A 15,586-nucleotide genomic window follows, 5' to 3' on the forward strand; every position below is an offset into this window, starting at 1 on the left:
TACTTTTTCTGAATCCCTCCCCTCTTCCTCCCTTCTCAGATCCCTCTGTAGTGCTGAGCCCTCAAAAACAAAAAATAACAACAAAACGCACTTGTCGGAGTTGCTGGTTGGTTAATCCGCATGGAAAGACTACCTCCAAACTGCAGTGGTAACATAGGAAGGGATGCTTACAGAGATTCTTCCAAGTCTAAGGAGGTGCCACCTGCCCAGGTACCATCCTGGTGACTTAAGGTACAACTTTGATGACAATGTCCTCAGCTCCATGGTTTTTTCCTCCAGTGATGTCATGAAGTGCTGTCGTATTCTGTCAGCTGTGATGGGCTTCTCCCCAGCCTTCACCTTGTACATACAGTTGCCTACTTGACATCCCCACTTGGCCATCCAGTGGGAATGTCAGACGGCATATCCGAGTTTTTGCATCACACTTCCCCTTACCAATCTAGGCTTCCTTCAGTCTCTCCATCTCAGTGAGGGCAGCCAGGAACCTCCCTGCCGTTCTTTTTTTTTTTTTTTTTTTTAATGTTTATTTATTTATTTTTTTCTTATTAGTCTCCCTGCCGTTCTTACTTCTGTCATTCCCCGTGTCCAGTTAATAAGAAACTTCTGGTGCTCCTGTCGGAATCTGTCCACTTGGTGCATCTGCCATTGCCAACCACAATGGAAAGCCATTGTCACCTTTAGACTGAACAACTGCTGTCGCCCTGCCCCGCCCCCCTCTCCATGGTGTACATACTTTGACAGTGTTCCACTGAAAGGAATACCCTGGTCCTGCCTTCTCCCCCTCAACTACCCCCCCACCCCCCGCCCAGCTTCCCATCATCCTGAGCAACATGTGTATCATGGCCGCAGGCAAGCTGACCTGGCCCTGGGGGTCCTCTCTACCCTGACCTCGCCTTCCCAGTCCTGCCAGGGCCCTGGCTCGTGCCCTGTCCCCAGTGTGTGGTGCACTCCTGTATGTCATGTAGGATTCTACTCATGGGCGGCTTCATCAGAGGTGCAGGTCCCTCCACCAGGCCTGTCCCCTTATAAAAAAAAAGAAACCGAGGCCGTTGTCACATATTACACAAGGACTGCAGACCTGGCTTGTCATTCTCACCCAGCAGGGTGGACGCCCCCTGAGGGCAGGGGCTCTGTTCTGCTCCTCTTGTTTGTTTAGGCTGTGAGGCTGGAGACACAGCTGTAGGAGTGGAGTTCTTAAAAGAGGGGTCTACAGTTTTTAAGGGAATTAAACTGGTAGTCAAGGAGTAGAGTAGGGATATTTTATAGACGTGAAGGACACAAGTTGCAGAACCACAGGCGAGTGCGCCAGTGAAAATCTGTGCTCCGAACTTTGGGGGCATGGGATGTGTTTCCATGCGAGTTTATTAGGCCAGCTTGTCCAGCTATTGGAAGTTGTAGATGGTTGGGGCCAGCAGTTCATTTCCTTTGTGTTGTACCTCGAGGTGTCTTGTTTCTTTTTTGGGTGGGGAGGCGGTATTGGGGACCTCAGTGCTAGAGCTGCAGTCCCGCCCGCCTTCGCTTTATGAAGGTGGAGACTGATTTCCCAACTCCCCGACACCCCCCAGCCCCCCAGTAAAAGGCTCCCAAGCCCCCGGGGAGTTGGGTGCTGTAGGAGCAGCGGGCGGGCGGGGGTGCGGCGTTGGCCGGCCGGCGGGCGGGGCGGCCGCGGTCTGACGTGTCCGGGCCGGATTGGAGCCACCGCCCTATATAGCCGCGGGGGCCCGGGCGCCGGCCTGGAGGGAGCCAGCCTAGAGGGAGCGAGCGAGCGAGCGAAGGTCCCGGCTTCTTCCGCTGCGAGCGGACGGACGACGGACACGGACGGACGGACGGGCGCACCGCGGGGTGAGCAGGCCGGGGCGGGTGGCGCGGGCCGGGGTGCCGGGCGGGGGGCGGCGCGGGGAAGTTGGGGCGCCGGGCTGCCGACGTGGAGCCCCGGGCGGGGGGAGGGGGCCGGGGCCGCCTTTTGCCCCAGCGCCCCCAAGCCGATACCCCCCCAGCCAGCACAGCCCCCTCCCCCCGCGGGCGCCCCCCTGACCGGTCGGGGGTGGGGGGGGCGGCTACGTGTCACCACTGCGCATGGGCCGCGGCGCTGGCACGGGAAGAGTGAGAAACTTTCTCGAGTCCCGCGGCGCCGGTTCTGCGCTGCCCACCGCCCCGCCGAACAGCCCCCAAACCCCAGTCCGGGTCCCGCTCCCTCCGCGCGCCCGCCGCTGGGGGGGGGGGGCGGGGGGGGCGCCGACCTGGGCCCAGGTCGGTGACGTTGGCGGCCGGGCCCTGCCCCCTCCCCCCTCCTGCTCCGGCAGGGGCGCCCCTCCCCCCAGCTCGGCCGGCCGGTGGGGGCAGGGGCGGGGGGGCCGGTGCCTGTCCCGCAGGGCATCCTAGGCGGTGGGGCCGGACGGGACGGCGGCACGGGGCCCGGGCAGGCCGGGCCTCACCTCCACTTGCTGCCGCCTGCGTGGTCGGCCAGGCCCTGCTGCCCTCCTCGGGGCTGGAGCGCAACTTGGATGTGCCCCAGGGTCCGCGGCCGAAAAATGCATTACGGAAAAGTACCGAATTTGGATGAAAGGCGAGGAGGCCCAGCGCGTTGCTGCCCCTTTAAGCCTGTCCCCGCCCGCGGGCTCGCGTGGCCTGTGGGAGGGCCTTGCTGAGGTGGCATCTGCGAAAGTTCCTCCTGCAGGATGGGTGCAGACTTCCAGAACTTGGTGAAACGCACAAATGCCCGCCTTCTACTCCCAGCCGTGTAGACCTTGTGCGGGTGGCCTTAGATTTATGCTTTGTGATCTCGCAGCCATCGGGATTTTATGTTCGTATTCTCAATTGGTTTGTGGGTCTTGAGAAGGACTTTGAAATTTTTTTTCCTTACAAGCTTGCTGTGGAGATAAAAGTAAATAATTTCAACTTTGGAAGAAGTTGACAGAGGTCCTGGGTTTCCTGGTGGTTTTTTGATACCCTCCATACTCAGTCCTGTCTAGTAGGTAAACAAAGCACTGAGATCTTGTTAGTTGGCTGAGATAAAATTCTTCCTGAACTCTTGAGTTCTCTTTGCAAAAGACTTTTGAATATGTAATTGGCAAAACATTACAAGGGAATCAACTTATATTTCCTTGTTTACAGGCAAAAAAGTAAAATTTTTCATTTAATCTGTTGTACATTTGTTAGGACCGAGCTTTAGATGTAATCCACATATGCTGTGACTTCACCTGGGGACCCTGGTGCATAACTGTCCATCCTTGTGGGAGTGCCCTCCCCCCCACCGGCCGCTGCACCCCACCCTGGGGAGGGGGGGAGTAGGAGAGAAGAGTCTTTGCTTCTGTCTAGCCTTCTTCCTTTGGTTCTAGTTCTTTCTTACATAGTTGTATTTTGAAATGTGTTTTTTATACTGTGCATATTTATACTCTGAGAAACAAGACAAAGTCCAGGTTGAGAATAGTTTGAGATTTGCATCGGGTGGATCTGAATGCTTCTTGCATGGAAAGTAGTTGAGAGCAACCAAAATGATGAAGGGACTAGGGCATCTTGGGAATCACTGAAGGGGGCTGGAGAATGGGCTGAATTCACGTACCTGAAGGAGTCTTGTAGGAAAGATGGACTTGTCCTCTGTGGCAAGAAGGGGGAAGAAGGAGCAGATCTGGGCATGACCTCAAGCCACCTATCCTGACAGCTACACAGAGATGGAGAAGCAGCGGAGCCCGGGCCCCCCGGGAAGGCTGTGTGGCTCCTGTCCCCCGGGTTATTCAGAGAGTGGGACAGCGTCGTCGCTGAGGTCCCTTCCCATCCTGATTTGAGCAGCTGTACCCAACTAAGGGGGGGGCTGTGATAGCAAATGTTTGGCCTCTGCCCCTCGGGAGGGGTCCTGGGTAAGGTCCCCTGGGACTGGTGGCCGGTAGGGGAGCCGGGGTAGGGAGCACACACAGGCCTGGACGGGCGTGAGGTGGTTGAAGGATCTCCGAGGGTTGGGGGTAGCGCTGTGGGGGACGGTTTCTTAGGTGCTGCTTTGTGGAACTGGCGGCAGGTTGACAGTCGGGCGGGGGGGGGGCACGGGAGGAGGACTGGTGCTGGCCTTTTGTAAGATCTACCCCGGGGCCTCAGGTAGGTCTCAGGTCTGCACTTGCACGTGGCTCAGCAGATCGGTTTTAAAATGGATTCTTTAAAGACAGGAGTTTGAGAAGTTTATGAGAAAAACAACACCCTAATTTGATCATATCACACCCTAGATGTTCACCTGTGGCTCGCTGTGATCCATTCATTCCCAGCTGGGACAAACTGCCATTTGAAATCTGGAAACTAGAGACCAGTGTGTCCTGTCAAACCAGCCTGGAGTTTTCTGTAGGTCCACCCTCCGTCCTTAGCTGCCTGAGGGCCTGTGCACACATGGGGGCGTTAGAGGCTCTGCCGGGTTCTTCCTCCCAGACTCGGTAGGTTCGGCTGTACTGAAGCCCCTTTCTCGAGCCGAGCCAGTGAGGAATGCGGGGCTCAGTAGAAAGGCTCACTGGAACTGACTCGTGCAGCATGTGTGAGCTGCTCAGAAGGGGGCCTCAGGAGCCCCTCCCCTCTTGTGTGTGACGCCGGGTGCGGGGTGGGGGCTTCTCGTCAGAAATCTGTGGCTGGGGCGGACGTGGACGGTGGCTGCGCTGCGTGGGTTTACCGTGTAGCTGTCAGTGGGCGCTGAAGACTTGGCTGTGCAGGGAAGCAAGAGGAGTGGTCAGGAGCACAGAGAAGAGGGTGTGGGCGTCATGGTGGTCGCGTGGGTGAATGCAGCTTCTTCGAGGGTGGGTGTCAGTGGGTGTTGAGAAGGGATGTCGGCACCTGGCGTGGGAGGCTGTTCAGGTCGCAGGTCAGCAGTCAAGAGCTGCCAGGAGAGCGGGGCAGACGCCTGGGTCCTGGCTTCCCGTTGGCGCTTTGACCTGGAGCACCGCCATCCTGTTCCTAGACGGGCTAAGTGTGGGCCCCCTGGACACTGGGAATCCCAAGGCGGGCTCACCTTTTCCAGCCCGTCAGGACCCATGCGTGGATGTGCTACTCGGACAGTTTGGTTGAATGGAAAGGGTTTCTTTCTTCCTTGCCTTAGTCACTGAGACTTGCAATTAGAATTTGTTGGAGGCAAATTCTTAAATAAAATAGTCTCGGTCAGTTTGTCTCCACCTTTTCCACTTGGGTCTCAGGTGCCTTTGTGTGTTTGGTGGGACTGGGGCCCCAGAGAGGGTCTGGCCTCTGGCTCATGGTACTTCCCCCATGTGACTCAAGCCCCTACGTTGAGAGATTTTTTTTTTGTTTTTTTTTATACCACTGGTTCATGTCCCCAGCTGGGACATTTGAGACCCCACTGAGGCACCCCTGACTGCCATGAACCGTCTTCCTAGCTCCTGAACCACGCTTGTATTATGGGCAAGAATTTGGGGGTGTTACTCTCCAGTTAGGTAGGGTATTCTTGTTACTGTTGGGAATTCTCCCATTTTAGCCCATGCCTCACCACTGTCATAATGTCTCCCTTATCAAGCGCACGTGGTGGTTTGCGTAAAGCGGCTGGTAACCTACCTGGCAGCCTCACTATCCTGAAGTCCCCCCAAGGCAAGGTGACCCACCCCTCTTTCTTGGTCCTCCCAGGATGGCCTTTGAAGGTTCTTTCCAGCCCTGCTATTTTATGGCCTGGTTTCTAAATCCCCAGTGGATTAGAAGGGACCGAAGAACTTTTATAGGATAACAGCAAGAAGAGCAAAGTAACTACAAAATATACAGGGAACTCTTAAAGACAGTAGCCCTCAGTCACCCTAAAAAGCTCTGGAGCCCCCAAGGTCCACAGTCTGTTCTAGATCATGAAGCAGTGTTGCAGAACCTTTTTTCTTCTGACTCAGCATGGATTAATAAGAGGAATACAGGAAAAATTACTCAGCCACGCGGCAGAACAAACATCAGTTTTGTGAGAATTTTACTTCAAAATGGTTACATGTAAAGGGGATACACTTACGGGATTCCCTTGGGTCCCTGGAAAAGTTGCCCTCTAGAAGTTCTAGATGGTTCAGGTTTTACTGTAATATGTTTGTTTGAAGCTAATGGCCTAGGGGCTTCCCTGGTGGTGCAGTGGTTAAGAATCCACCTGCCAATGCAGGGGACACGGGTTTGAGCCCTGGTCCGGGAAGATCCCACATGCTGTGGAGGAACCGAGCCCATGCGCCACAACCAGTGAGCCCGCGCTCTAGAGCCCGCGAGCCACAACTGCCAAGCTCGTGCGCCTAGAGCCCGTGCTCCACAAGAGAAGCCACTGCGATGAGAAGCCCGCGCACAGCGACAAAGACCCGATGCAACCAAAAATAAATAATAAATTAATTTTAAAAACAATAAGCTAATGGCCTAGTGAAAGGGTTTCTTCCATTTTTTTCCCCCAAGCAGTTTGCCTAATACGGGTATTAGTAGCCAAAGTGTAGGTAATACTTTGACCTTTTCTGGTTGAGAGGTGAAAGGATCTGGGTTGTAGGATGCAGATAAGTAACTTTCCTCTGGTTTTCTCCTTGCTCCCTCTCCCTTCCTGTCCCACACCAGAAAAAGCTGGCAGGCTGACAGAGGCGGCCTCAGGACGGACCTTCTGGCTACTGACCGTTTTGCTGGTAAGTGTGTCCTGTCTCAAGGCTTCCTGGTCCTGGGCTGTGTGTGTACCTTCTTTCATTATGTTTCATCCTTAAGTTTCGAGCGGTTCTTCAGAGAGAATCACTGTAGCTGACCTCCCAGCAGTGGAGCAGTGTGTTTACTTCAGGTAGATGTGTCACCTGGTTTCCACCTAGTTTTAATCTTTTTCCCTTGATTGTGAATTATGTTTGCTCGGGGTATCTGAATTTGTATCTTGCTTTTCTCTTTAGAAATACGGAGTTTAATTTTCTTGAACTCGGGGAGGGGTCTTACTGAGTTGTAAAAATGGTGAAAAAACTCACTCTTATTAAATTACTTGACCCTCTTATACTTCTTTGCCACGGTGGTACAAGAAGACACTTGGTGCAGAATTGTGTGAAGAGAGTGGGTTCTTCCTCTTTGCAGTAGCATGGGCTCACCTGGAGTTGGAGAGAGGCAGCCAGTGCTGAGTGAGCCCCTTTTCCAAATAAGGGAGCTGTGGCTTTGAGAGCCAGAGTCTCGCCGAGCACCGCGGCCACTCAGGAGTGGGGTCCGGAGGCGGACTGCGGGGTTCCTACCCTGAACTGAGGAACTGTGTGCCCTTGGGCCAGGTCCCACCTGCTGCAAGTCCACTCCCACACCTGGGAGACCAGACATGGGAGAATAACCAGTCACCACATGTCAGAGGCACTTAACTGCTACCCCTCCTGCCTCTTGCGGTTAACACTGTCGCCACAGAGCAAGGGAGGCTGCTCTTCAGGAGCTCTTTGCAGCTACTGTCAAATGATACATTTTATAAGCATTAGGAAGCATGGGGATGAACAGGTTAACCAAATAACTGAGATAGTTGTTAGTAGAACCATCCAGATGTTGATCTGCATCTGGGGCTGGGACAGACATGTGTTGGGTTCCGTTGGGGCCCCGTGGGTGGAGACGGGGGTGGCCCCTGGGCGTTCTGGTCCTGGACCTCTCAGCGGGAGCCTCCGTCTGCTCTGCCACGGGCAATGGGGGCGGGGAGGTTTTCCAGGGCGCCCCCCACCCTCCCTTGAGTGTCTCCTTTTCATCACTTGGTGAGAGTTTGGGAATCACCTTATGTCAGCAGTTGTAAGTGAGGAAAATAAGGTGTTGCTTGCTGGTGAAGCAGAGTGAGACCCTTGGCTTAAACTCTCCGCTGAGTGGACTCGGGTAGCTGCGAGCTGGCTGTGCTGGACTCGCCTCTCTGACTCAGCCCCTCCCGCTTCAGTGGCTCGCCCGGATCGTGTGGACTCCTGAGATCAACCATGAGCTCCGTCGCAGTTCTGACCCAAGAGAGCTTTGCTGAACACCGAAGTGGACTGGTTCCGCAACAAATCAAAGGTGACGGCCCCTTCCTCACTGCTCTCGTTGACCGTAAGCCTCGGCTCTTTCCGATCCTCGTGAGAGCCTGTGGCCTCTCCAGAGGTGCCGCTCAGCCCTGTGCTTGTGGGGTGGGCCAGGACCCACCAGTGTTGTGTGCTCCGTTTTGCACTGCCCTCGTGTGCGGGGTGAAATTGGCCAGGAGTGGCTAATGGATCGCCTACAGTAAGATTTAAAATGTGGACAACCTTCTGGAAAGCCAGTGGATTTGGCCTTTGTGATTATTAGGATTCTTCTCCAAAATCGCTATTGCCCAGTTGTGTTGAACTGGACTCTGGGATGGGAAGCGTCCCAGAGCTCTGTCGGGAGGTAGCTGTGAGGATGAAGGCCGGACTCGGGCCCTGCGCTGGCCCAGGCAGCCAGCCCCAGTGGAGACTAGTGCTGCCCAGGAGGGACAGTACACGAGCTGGGGCATCTGCAGGACGGTCACTTCAGCGTCTCTAGCTCATACTTCACAGTCTTGTCTTTCCCGTCAGAGTCTGATGTGTACGTATGACTGCAGGACAACTTGATTTGAATGCTCTGTTTCCATCCAAAGCCCTTCATCTGTAGTTAGATTTTATAAAATTTGCAGCTGAAAGAGTAGCTTGTTCGACCCTTTGTCGTTCCAAACATTCTTTAAAGTTTTCCAATAACTGAATGAATATCAGTTCTTAAGTTTAAATTAATTAAAATTAAAAGTGCGTTTCATCCGTCACACTCACCACATTTCAAGTGGCTTGCTTCTAGGCAGTGGAGACGTAGACACTGCCACTCGCTTGGGTTCTGAGTGCCTGCAGGCTGGGGCTTCCACACGACCCAACAGCCCTGTGGGGGCTGTGCCCCGTATTTAGGGGGGGGAGCGGGCACTGGGGCTTCCACGCGACCCAACAGCCCTGTGGGGTCTGCGCCCCGTTTTTGGGGGTGGTGGGGACCGGGCACTGGCAGACCGGGACAGCTTGCCACACGGAGTCTGTCTTGGCATCCAGGGTAGCACGGCTGCACGGCTAGAGTCGCAACCCCGGAGTCGGACGTGGGCGTGTCCGGCTCCAAAGGTCACCCGTCTGCTCTGCGTGCACATCTGTTCACAGTCGTTCTTATTGAGCCCTGCCATTGCCGAATACTGTGTTCAGGCCTGGACCCTGGGGAGACCCAGACAGTCACACTCCTGCTTCCATGGAGCTGTGGTGCACGGTCAGGCGCTGTGGAGGGAGGAGCAGGTGGTCACCGGGCCCTGATTTCCTCCAGTGCTCCCTGCGTTGGGGGTACGGGGGGCCGAGACGGCAGGTCCCGCGATGCTTTCAGCATGGTACGTTACAGTGGGAAATCAGCTGCAGTTTACCTCGGGGTTCTCACGGGCAGTGCTGGGCAGCAGCAGCATTTTGTTCTGCAAATTTAAGAGCTGGCTACGTGCCAGGCATTGTCGTGGTCGTGATTGTTTTTGAATACAGGATTGGAAGACTCTTCAGGACACAGGTCTGTGTCAAGGCCTTCCATCAAGGAGCTCACCCCATTAGGGGAGCAATGGGGCATCCGGCGTCTGAGCTGAGGCTCACAGGGGAGGCTGTGCACAGGGCAGGGGCGCCATCAGGTTCAGAGTCTGGCCCTTCCAGTTGACAGGCTGAACTTGAGGGCGCTGGGCCTGCGGAGCGGCGGGGGCCCTTTCCTGTGACCGAGGGAAGAGGTGGGGGGTTGTCAGCAGTCAGTGCTCTCTCTTTTTGGCATTAAAACCCTCCTCGTGTTTTTTCCATCTAACACTGAAAGTGGTGTGCTTCCTCTTAATCTATGTTGGCCGGTCCAGTTGCCACTTTAAATTCAGAAGAGGAGAGCGACCCTCCAACCTACAAGGATGCCTTCCCCCCACTCCCTGAGAAAGCAGCTTGCTTGGAAAATGCCCAGGAACCTGCTGGCGTCTGGAATAACAAGATCCGGCCCATCAAGGCTTCTGTCATCACTCAGGTAGAAAATCCATTCTTTTTTCACCTGCTCCTCCAAGTAGGAAGCAGTGGCGTCTGATGGGAGGGTGTTGTTTTTGTTTTTGTTTTTGTTTATTTTCGGCTGCGCCGCGCTGCTTGCTGGATCCTAGTTGCCGGACCGGGGATCAAACCCGGGGCTTCAGTGGTGAAGGCATGGAACGTTAACCACTGGACTGCCAGGGGATTCCCGGGAGGGTTTTTGAACATGCAGATGTGAGAGTGCTTTGGACATGAGAGGAGGCCTTTGGATGAAGTCGGTCTCCCCTCCCCCCAGAGCTCTAGGGAAGCACAGCTGCCCTGCACCCCAGCACCCAGAAGGGACGGTCCCATGTGTTTTCAGTCCGCTGCAGTCCGGTGTGTGCTCCAGCTGCTGGAACTGCCCTTGCCTTCCGTGTCAGCAGCGTCAGCAGCTGTCCCACTGTCCTGAAGCAGTTTTCTCCTCTTGGCTTTCTGGGACTCCACTAGCCTGTCTCTGCTCCCTGGAGCTGGGGTGTTGGCGGGCTCCATGCTCTCTCTGTGTGCCGGTGTTGGGTCATGGTTGTCGATCACCGCCCGCGCACTGAGAAGTCCCCCTAAGCCCAGGACTCCTCATCGGCGGTATTCTGGTTCCCGCAGCCTCCTGGTGTTGTAAAGGCACCACACTCCACATAGCGGCTCAGGCCCTGAACCGCAGTGCTGCTGGGTCCCTGCTTCCGCCCTGCCTCTGCTCAGCCCGAGTCCTCAGTCAGAGTGTGTCCTCCTTCACACCCGCCACTGTCTTCTCATCTCACCCACGGGGTGGGCTGAGGGACCAGCACTTCCCCTCCTACCTCGTGGACCCCTGCTGTGCTAGATGCTCCCCGCCCCCTTTGTGAAGCTCTCGCCTGCACTCCTCCCTTCCCGCTCCTCTGCTCTGGCCCCTCCCAGCATAGCCAGCCAGGTCCTTCTCACCTCCCAGTTTGTTTCCTTCACTGACCTTGCTCATTACTGTTCCGTGATACCCCTTGCCTTCATTTGTACTTGGGGGGGGGGGGGGCGGGTGGTGTCTTCTTCACTAGGACCACAGTCTCCTGCTCTTAGGCACTTTCTCCTTGTCTCTTAACTGCCCTCTGGGACCTTAGGGCAGTAGGCAGGGCTGATACTTAGTGAATGAACAAACTCACGTTCTTTACTCTGTACGTTCGGTTTCTGGACACTCCTGTCTTCTTGGTCTCTTAACCTTCCCTTTTTGACCTTTTCTGAGCAGGTGTTCCATGTACCCCTGGAGGAGAGGAAATACAAGGACATGAACCAGTTTGGAGAAGGTGAACAAGCAAAAATCTGCCTTGAGATCATGCAGAGGACTGGCGCTCACCTGGAGCTGTCTCTCGCCAAAGATCAGGGCCTCTCCATCATGGTTTCAGGGAAGCTGGACGCTGTCATGAAAGCCCGGAAGGACATTGTTGCTAGACTGCAGACTCAGGTGGGTGTTCCCCGGCCGGGTCCTCCCCAGGAAGGGCACTCCAGGCACTGCGGACACGGCTCAGACCCGATCAGACTCTTCCCACCAGTGGGCAGGGCCATAGAGTTTGCGGGGAGGACAGCAATATTCAGAGCCTCCTGGCACTTTTAGTGTAAAACCACTAACTTAGTAATAGGACTAGGACACCTACCATTTTTGCTCTTTCGGTGAATGAACTGAAAGTTAAAGGGGTATCCCAGAGTGTCAGACACTTAACTGAGCTTGCCCAGATGGTAGAGTGAGGACATGTGTGTGTAGATCAGCAGTTCCCACTTCAAGCTCTGAGGATCAGTGAGTACGTGCCTTGTTAAATACACACTTCCAGGCCCCAGGCTTGGGAGATCACAAATTCCATAGTTCTTAGCAGTCTGACACCAGTTACTTGGAATTTATTTGGGAACCATTGTAATAAATGAGTAGATCAGTGATGCATTTCTCCCTAAGTGGCATCACTTAAAGACCAAGATAAATGCAGAGAATCGTATTAAAATGTAGTATGACAGACAGGTCTTTAGATGGGTTTAGTTAGAAATGAGGGTTCTTCCCACCTGTTGCTGAGTCTCTGAGCTTTTAGGGGAGCTGGCTCGAGATGTGGTGGTTCAAAGATGGGGATCTGATGCAAGAGGGACCCCAGGGGGCTTAGTGGGGAGGGGGAGCACTGCCCCGTGGGCTCCCAGCTCTCACACTCACAGCCGCGGGGCACCTTGGACCTTCCCTGACCCATGCTAGCTTCAGGGAATCAAGGCATTGAATGTAGGAAGCTGAGAATGTGTATAAATTGCTTTCACATTGTGGCTGGCACATAGTAAGCTCTCAGACTTTCACTGTTATCTGCTAGTAGGTGAATACTTGAATATTTTGTGATTGAGCACTGGACAGGGAGAGAACACTTCTGAGGCATCCCTCCCATTCTGTCCCCCTGCCCCCCACCCCCACTTACTTTAAAGCAAATCCCAGACACATTATTCACCTATAAATCTATTTGGGCCCCCCTCTTTTTTTGTTTTTTTTAAATATAACCACATCCTGTTAACTCACTTATTAAAGTTAATAGTAATTTCTTCATATCCCCACATCAACCCAGTCTGTGTATGGCCTTCCCTCATCATCTCAAAGGCGTCCTTCCTGGTTGGATTTTTCCTCAGTGTCCAGGTGAGACTTGCCACTCGTTCATCCCTGAGCAGCGCCTTCCTCTCCTTTCCTTAATGCCGTTGCTTCGTTCTGGAGGGACAAGCGGGTGTTTGGCTTGTCCCACTGTCCATCATTACTCCTGTAAATCGGAGGGTAGGTCTAGGGGCTCTCGATTGCTTTCATGTTCAACTTGTATGTTTGGCAAGGAAACGTGTGGGTAGTGCTTTTGTACTTGGTGTTGATTCCAGGATTGATCCGTAGACTCAGGTGTCTTCAGCAAATCCATCCGTTATAGAGTTCCTGACCAATCTTTTGCTTAATACTTCTATCAACCATTGCTGGTCGCTGCCTAAATTCATCTGGGGTTGCAAATGATGGCTTTCTAGTCTCTCCCTCCACCTGAATTAGTTGGTATTCTGATGAAGAACTTCTGGGTGGGACGTGCAGGATAAATCATTGATCCTGGGCTTCCCTTGTGGCACAGTGGTTAAGAATCCGCCTGCCAATGCAGGGGATATGGATTCGAGCCCTGGTCCAGGAAGATCCTGCATGCCGCGGAGCAACTAAGCCCGTGTGCCACAGCTACTGAGCCTGCGCTCTAGAGCCCCGGAACCACAACTACTGAGCCCACGTGCCACAGCTATTGAAGCCCACGCGCCTAGAGCCCATGCTCCGCAACAAGAGAAGCCACCACAGTGAGAAGCCCACGCACTGCAATGAAGAGTAACCCCCCTCACTGCAACTAGAGAAAGCCCGCACACAGCAACGAAGACCCAGTGCAGCCAAAAATAAATAAATTGAATAAATAAATTTATTAAAAAAAAAAAAAAATTGATCCTTTTCCCCTTAGTTTTTAGACCACGTTGGCACTCTGGCATCTTAGGTCCATGGGTCTTTTCAGTGTCATCATGAACTTCTGGTGTGTTGATTAGTTCTTTTTATGCAGAAATTGCCTTGTCTCTGGCCCACGGGAGCTCCTTCAGGGAGGCACCCTGCACCTTCTGACATAACTGTTCATCTTGAACCACTTCCTTATTTCTAACACAGACTAACCTTAGCCATTTCCTTCCGCAGACCTGAAATCAGTTGTTTGTCCAAGAATTCTGGATGTTTATGGTGGGAAGTTACATGAGTTCAAACACATACTTCTAATTAAGATGAAAGATCGTGGGGTTTTAAAATCATTGAAGTAATTCTTCTCTCTCTCTTGAGGTTATGCTATCATCTTGATATATAGTTAGGTTCATTTGTTTTTAGTTTATTTTCAGTTTTTAAAAAATACTTAAATATTCCATGATTGCAAAGTCAGAGCCGTATGAGGTCCTCTTAGCCCCTTTCTCCTCTGCTGGGTGATTATTCTTGGTCTTTGGGGTATTCTTCCATTGTTTGGTTTGAGAATAGAAGCAAAAGGTTAACTTGCTGTGAACTCTGTTCTGCACCTTGTTTCTTCCTGCGGTGCATCCTGGAGCAGTCTGCATCAAGGCAGGTAGTGGCTTTCCTTGTTTCTTTACACAGCTGCACAGTGCCCTGTGGGTGTGCTATGATTTGTTCAGGCATTCCTCTTGATGGGCACTTGGGTGGCTTCCAGACTTTTGCTTTTAACAGATCGTGTCACAGTTAAACACCTTGTGCACCTGCTATTTCCTGTTTTACCCAGTTATCTCGGGAGAGATTTCCTAGAAGTGAGATGGCTGGGTCAGAGGGCATCTGCATCTGTAATTTTGCCATCACAGCCAGATCCCTCCCCTGAGGTGCTGTGCGTTTGTCCTCCCATTGGCTTTCTCAAAGCCTTTCCATGGTCGTCAGGTACTGGGACTTTCTGGACTTTGGAAGATAGCTGCGTGTACTTTTCATCTGCGTCTCCCCCGTGTACTGGTCTCCTGCCCTTTGCTCTCCAGGTAAAGGTTTCCGTCCTGCTCGGCGCAGTGGGGCTCTTGAAACTCTGCATCAGTCACACGTGTTACAGATGCAGTTCCCAGTTTGCCACCTGGGTTTTGATCTTGGTATGTTTTGCTGTGTGGAAGTTTCATTCTTATGTAGTCAAAATTCGTTAATCTTTTGGTTTTTTGAGTTGTTGTTAGGAAAGTTTCTTTTTACTTTGGGTTGTAAGAAAGTTTATTCTTATTTTCTCTGGTGCTTGTAAAGGTGTTCTTATATTCCAAGTCCTGATCTGTTGGGAAGTTACTGTGAATGGTGCCACATACGGATCCAGAAACATCCTTTCTCACATGGCTGTCAAGTCATCAACACCAATTGTACAAGAGTTTCCCCGCAGTGATTTGAGTGGCAGTTCTTATCACGTCCTAAATTTTCATACTGACTTGGGTCTGTTCGTAGGTTTTGAGCTGGCCTGTCTCTCCGTGTGCTCGCGTTCTCTGTTTTAGTGGCAGTGGTTTTGTAGTTTCATATCTAGTCCAGTTACTGCCACCACTCCCGTACTGTTCTCTCTCAGGATTTCCTGTCCATTCTATTCCCTTTTGTTCTGCCCTGCAAGCTTGATCATCAGCTTTTTGCTCAGAACGGTGTTAGATCACCCAGGGCTGTGCTCTGCCTTGTGGGACACACGTTCCACCTACTACTGTGTTTTGTGTCCAGCTGCTGAGATGAGTGGTCTTTCCTTCGCATCTTCTAACCATGTGTTGTCAGTATGAGTTAAAGCTGCTGAGTCCGGATCCTAATTTTTTCTTCCTCTTACGGACAGTAAGAGTTGGGTCAAGTAGTGGTTTTCCCCAGGGTTCCCCTGTGTGCAGTCACGTGCTGCTTCCTCTCCAGCCTCGTGTCTGCTCTGCTTTCTCGTGTCTCCTTCCGTGGGAAATACTCCGGTGGAGGTTGGCAGTGGCCGTGGACAGTGCACGGCCTTAGTGAGCAAAGCTTTCCTGCCAAATACAGCTCTGGGGCTGAGGGCGCACGTGTATTGGGTCATGTTACAAAAAATATACATCCACTGATTTCTATTTTCTTGCAGATTTTTATCATGAAAGGATTTTGATTTTACAGAGATGATCATTTGATTTCTCTTAGATCT

The 15,586-nt window shown here is 52.9% G+C and overlaps 1 protein-coding gene across 3 annotated transcripts in view; it reads left to right on the forward strand.

Moving 5' to 3' along the window:
• The window catches only part of HDLBP (high density lipoprotein binding protein), a 67,408-nt gene that overhangs the window by 29,181 nt on the left and 22,641 nt on the right, over nucleotides 1-15,586 (forward strand). For 2 of the 3 annotated variants that reach the window (XM_068544057.1, XM_068544056.1), the window contains 4 exons: nucleotides 6,538-6,602; nucleotides 7,844-7,956; nucleotides 9,776-9,933; nucleotides 11,176-11,391. In XM_068544057.1, coding sequence (XP_068400158.1) covers nucleotides 7,881-7,956; nucleotides 9,776-9,933; nucleotides 11,176-11,391 — 450 coding nt within the window. In that variant the 5' untranslated portion in view covers nucleotides 6,538-6,602; nucleotides 7,844-7,880. Of the gene's footprint in view, nucleotides 1-1,713; nucleotides 1,843-6,537; nucleotides 6,603-7,843; nucleotides 7,957-9,775; nucleotides 9,934-11,175; nucleotides 11,392-15,586 lie in introns of those variants that run through there. The other variant, XM_068544055.1, reaches the window with a different exon arrangement.

Source organism: Eschrichtius robustus, chromosome 5 (genome assembly GCF_028021215.1).
Source record: "Eschrichtius robustus isolate mEscRob2 chromosome 5, mEscRob2.pri, whole genome shotgun sequence".
NCBI lineage: Eukaryota > Metazoa > Chordata > Mammalia > Artiodactyla > Eschrichtiidae > Eschrichtius > Eschrichtius robustus.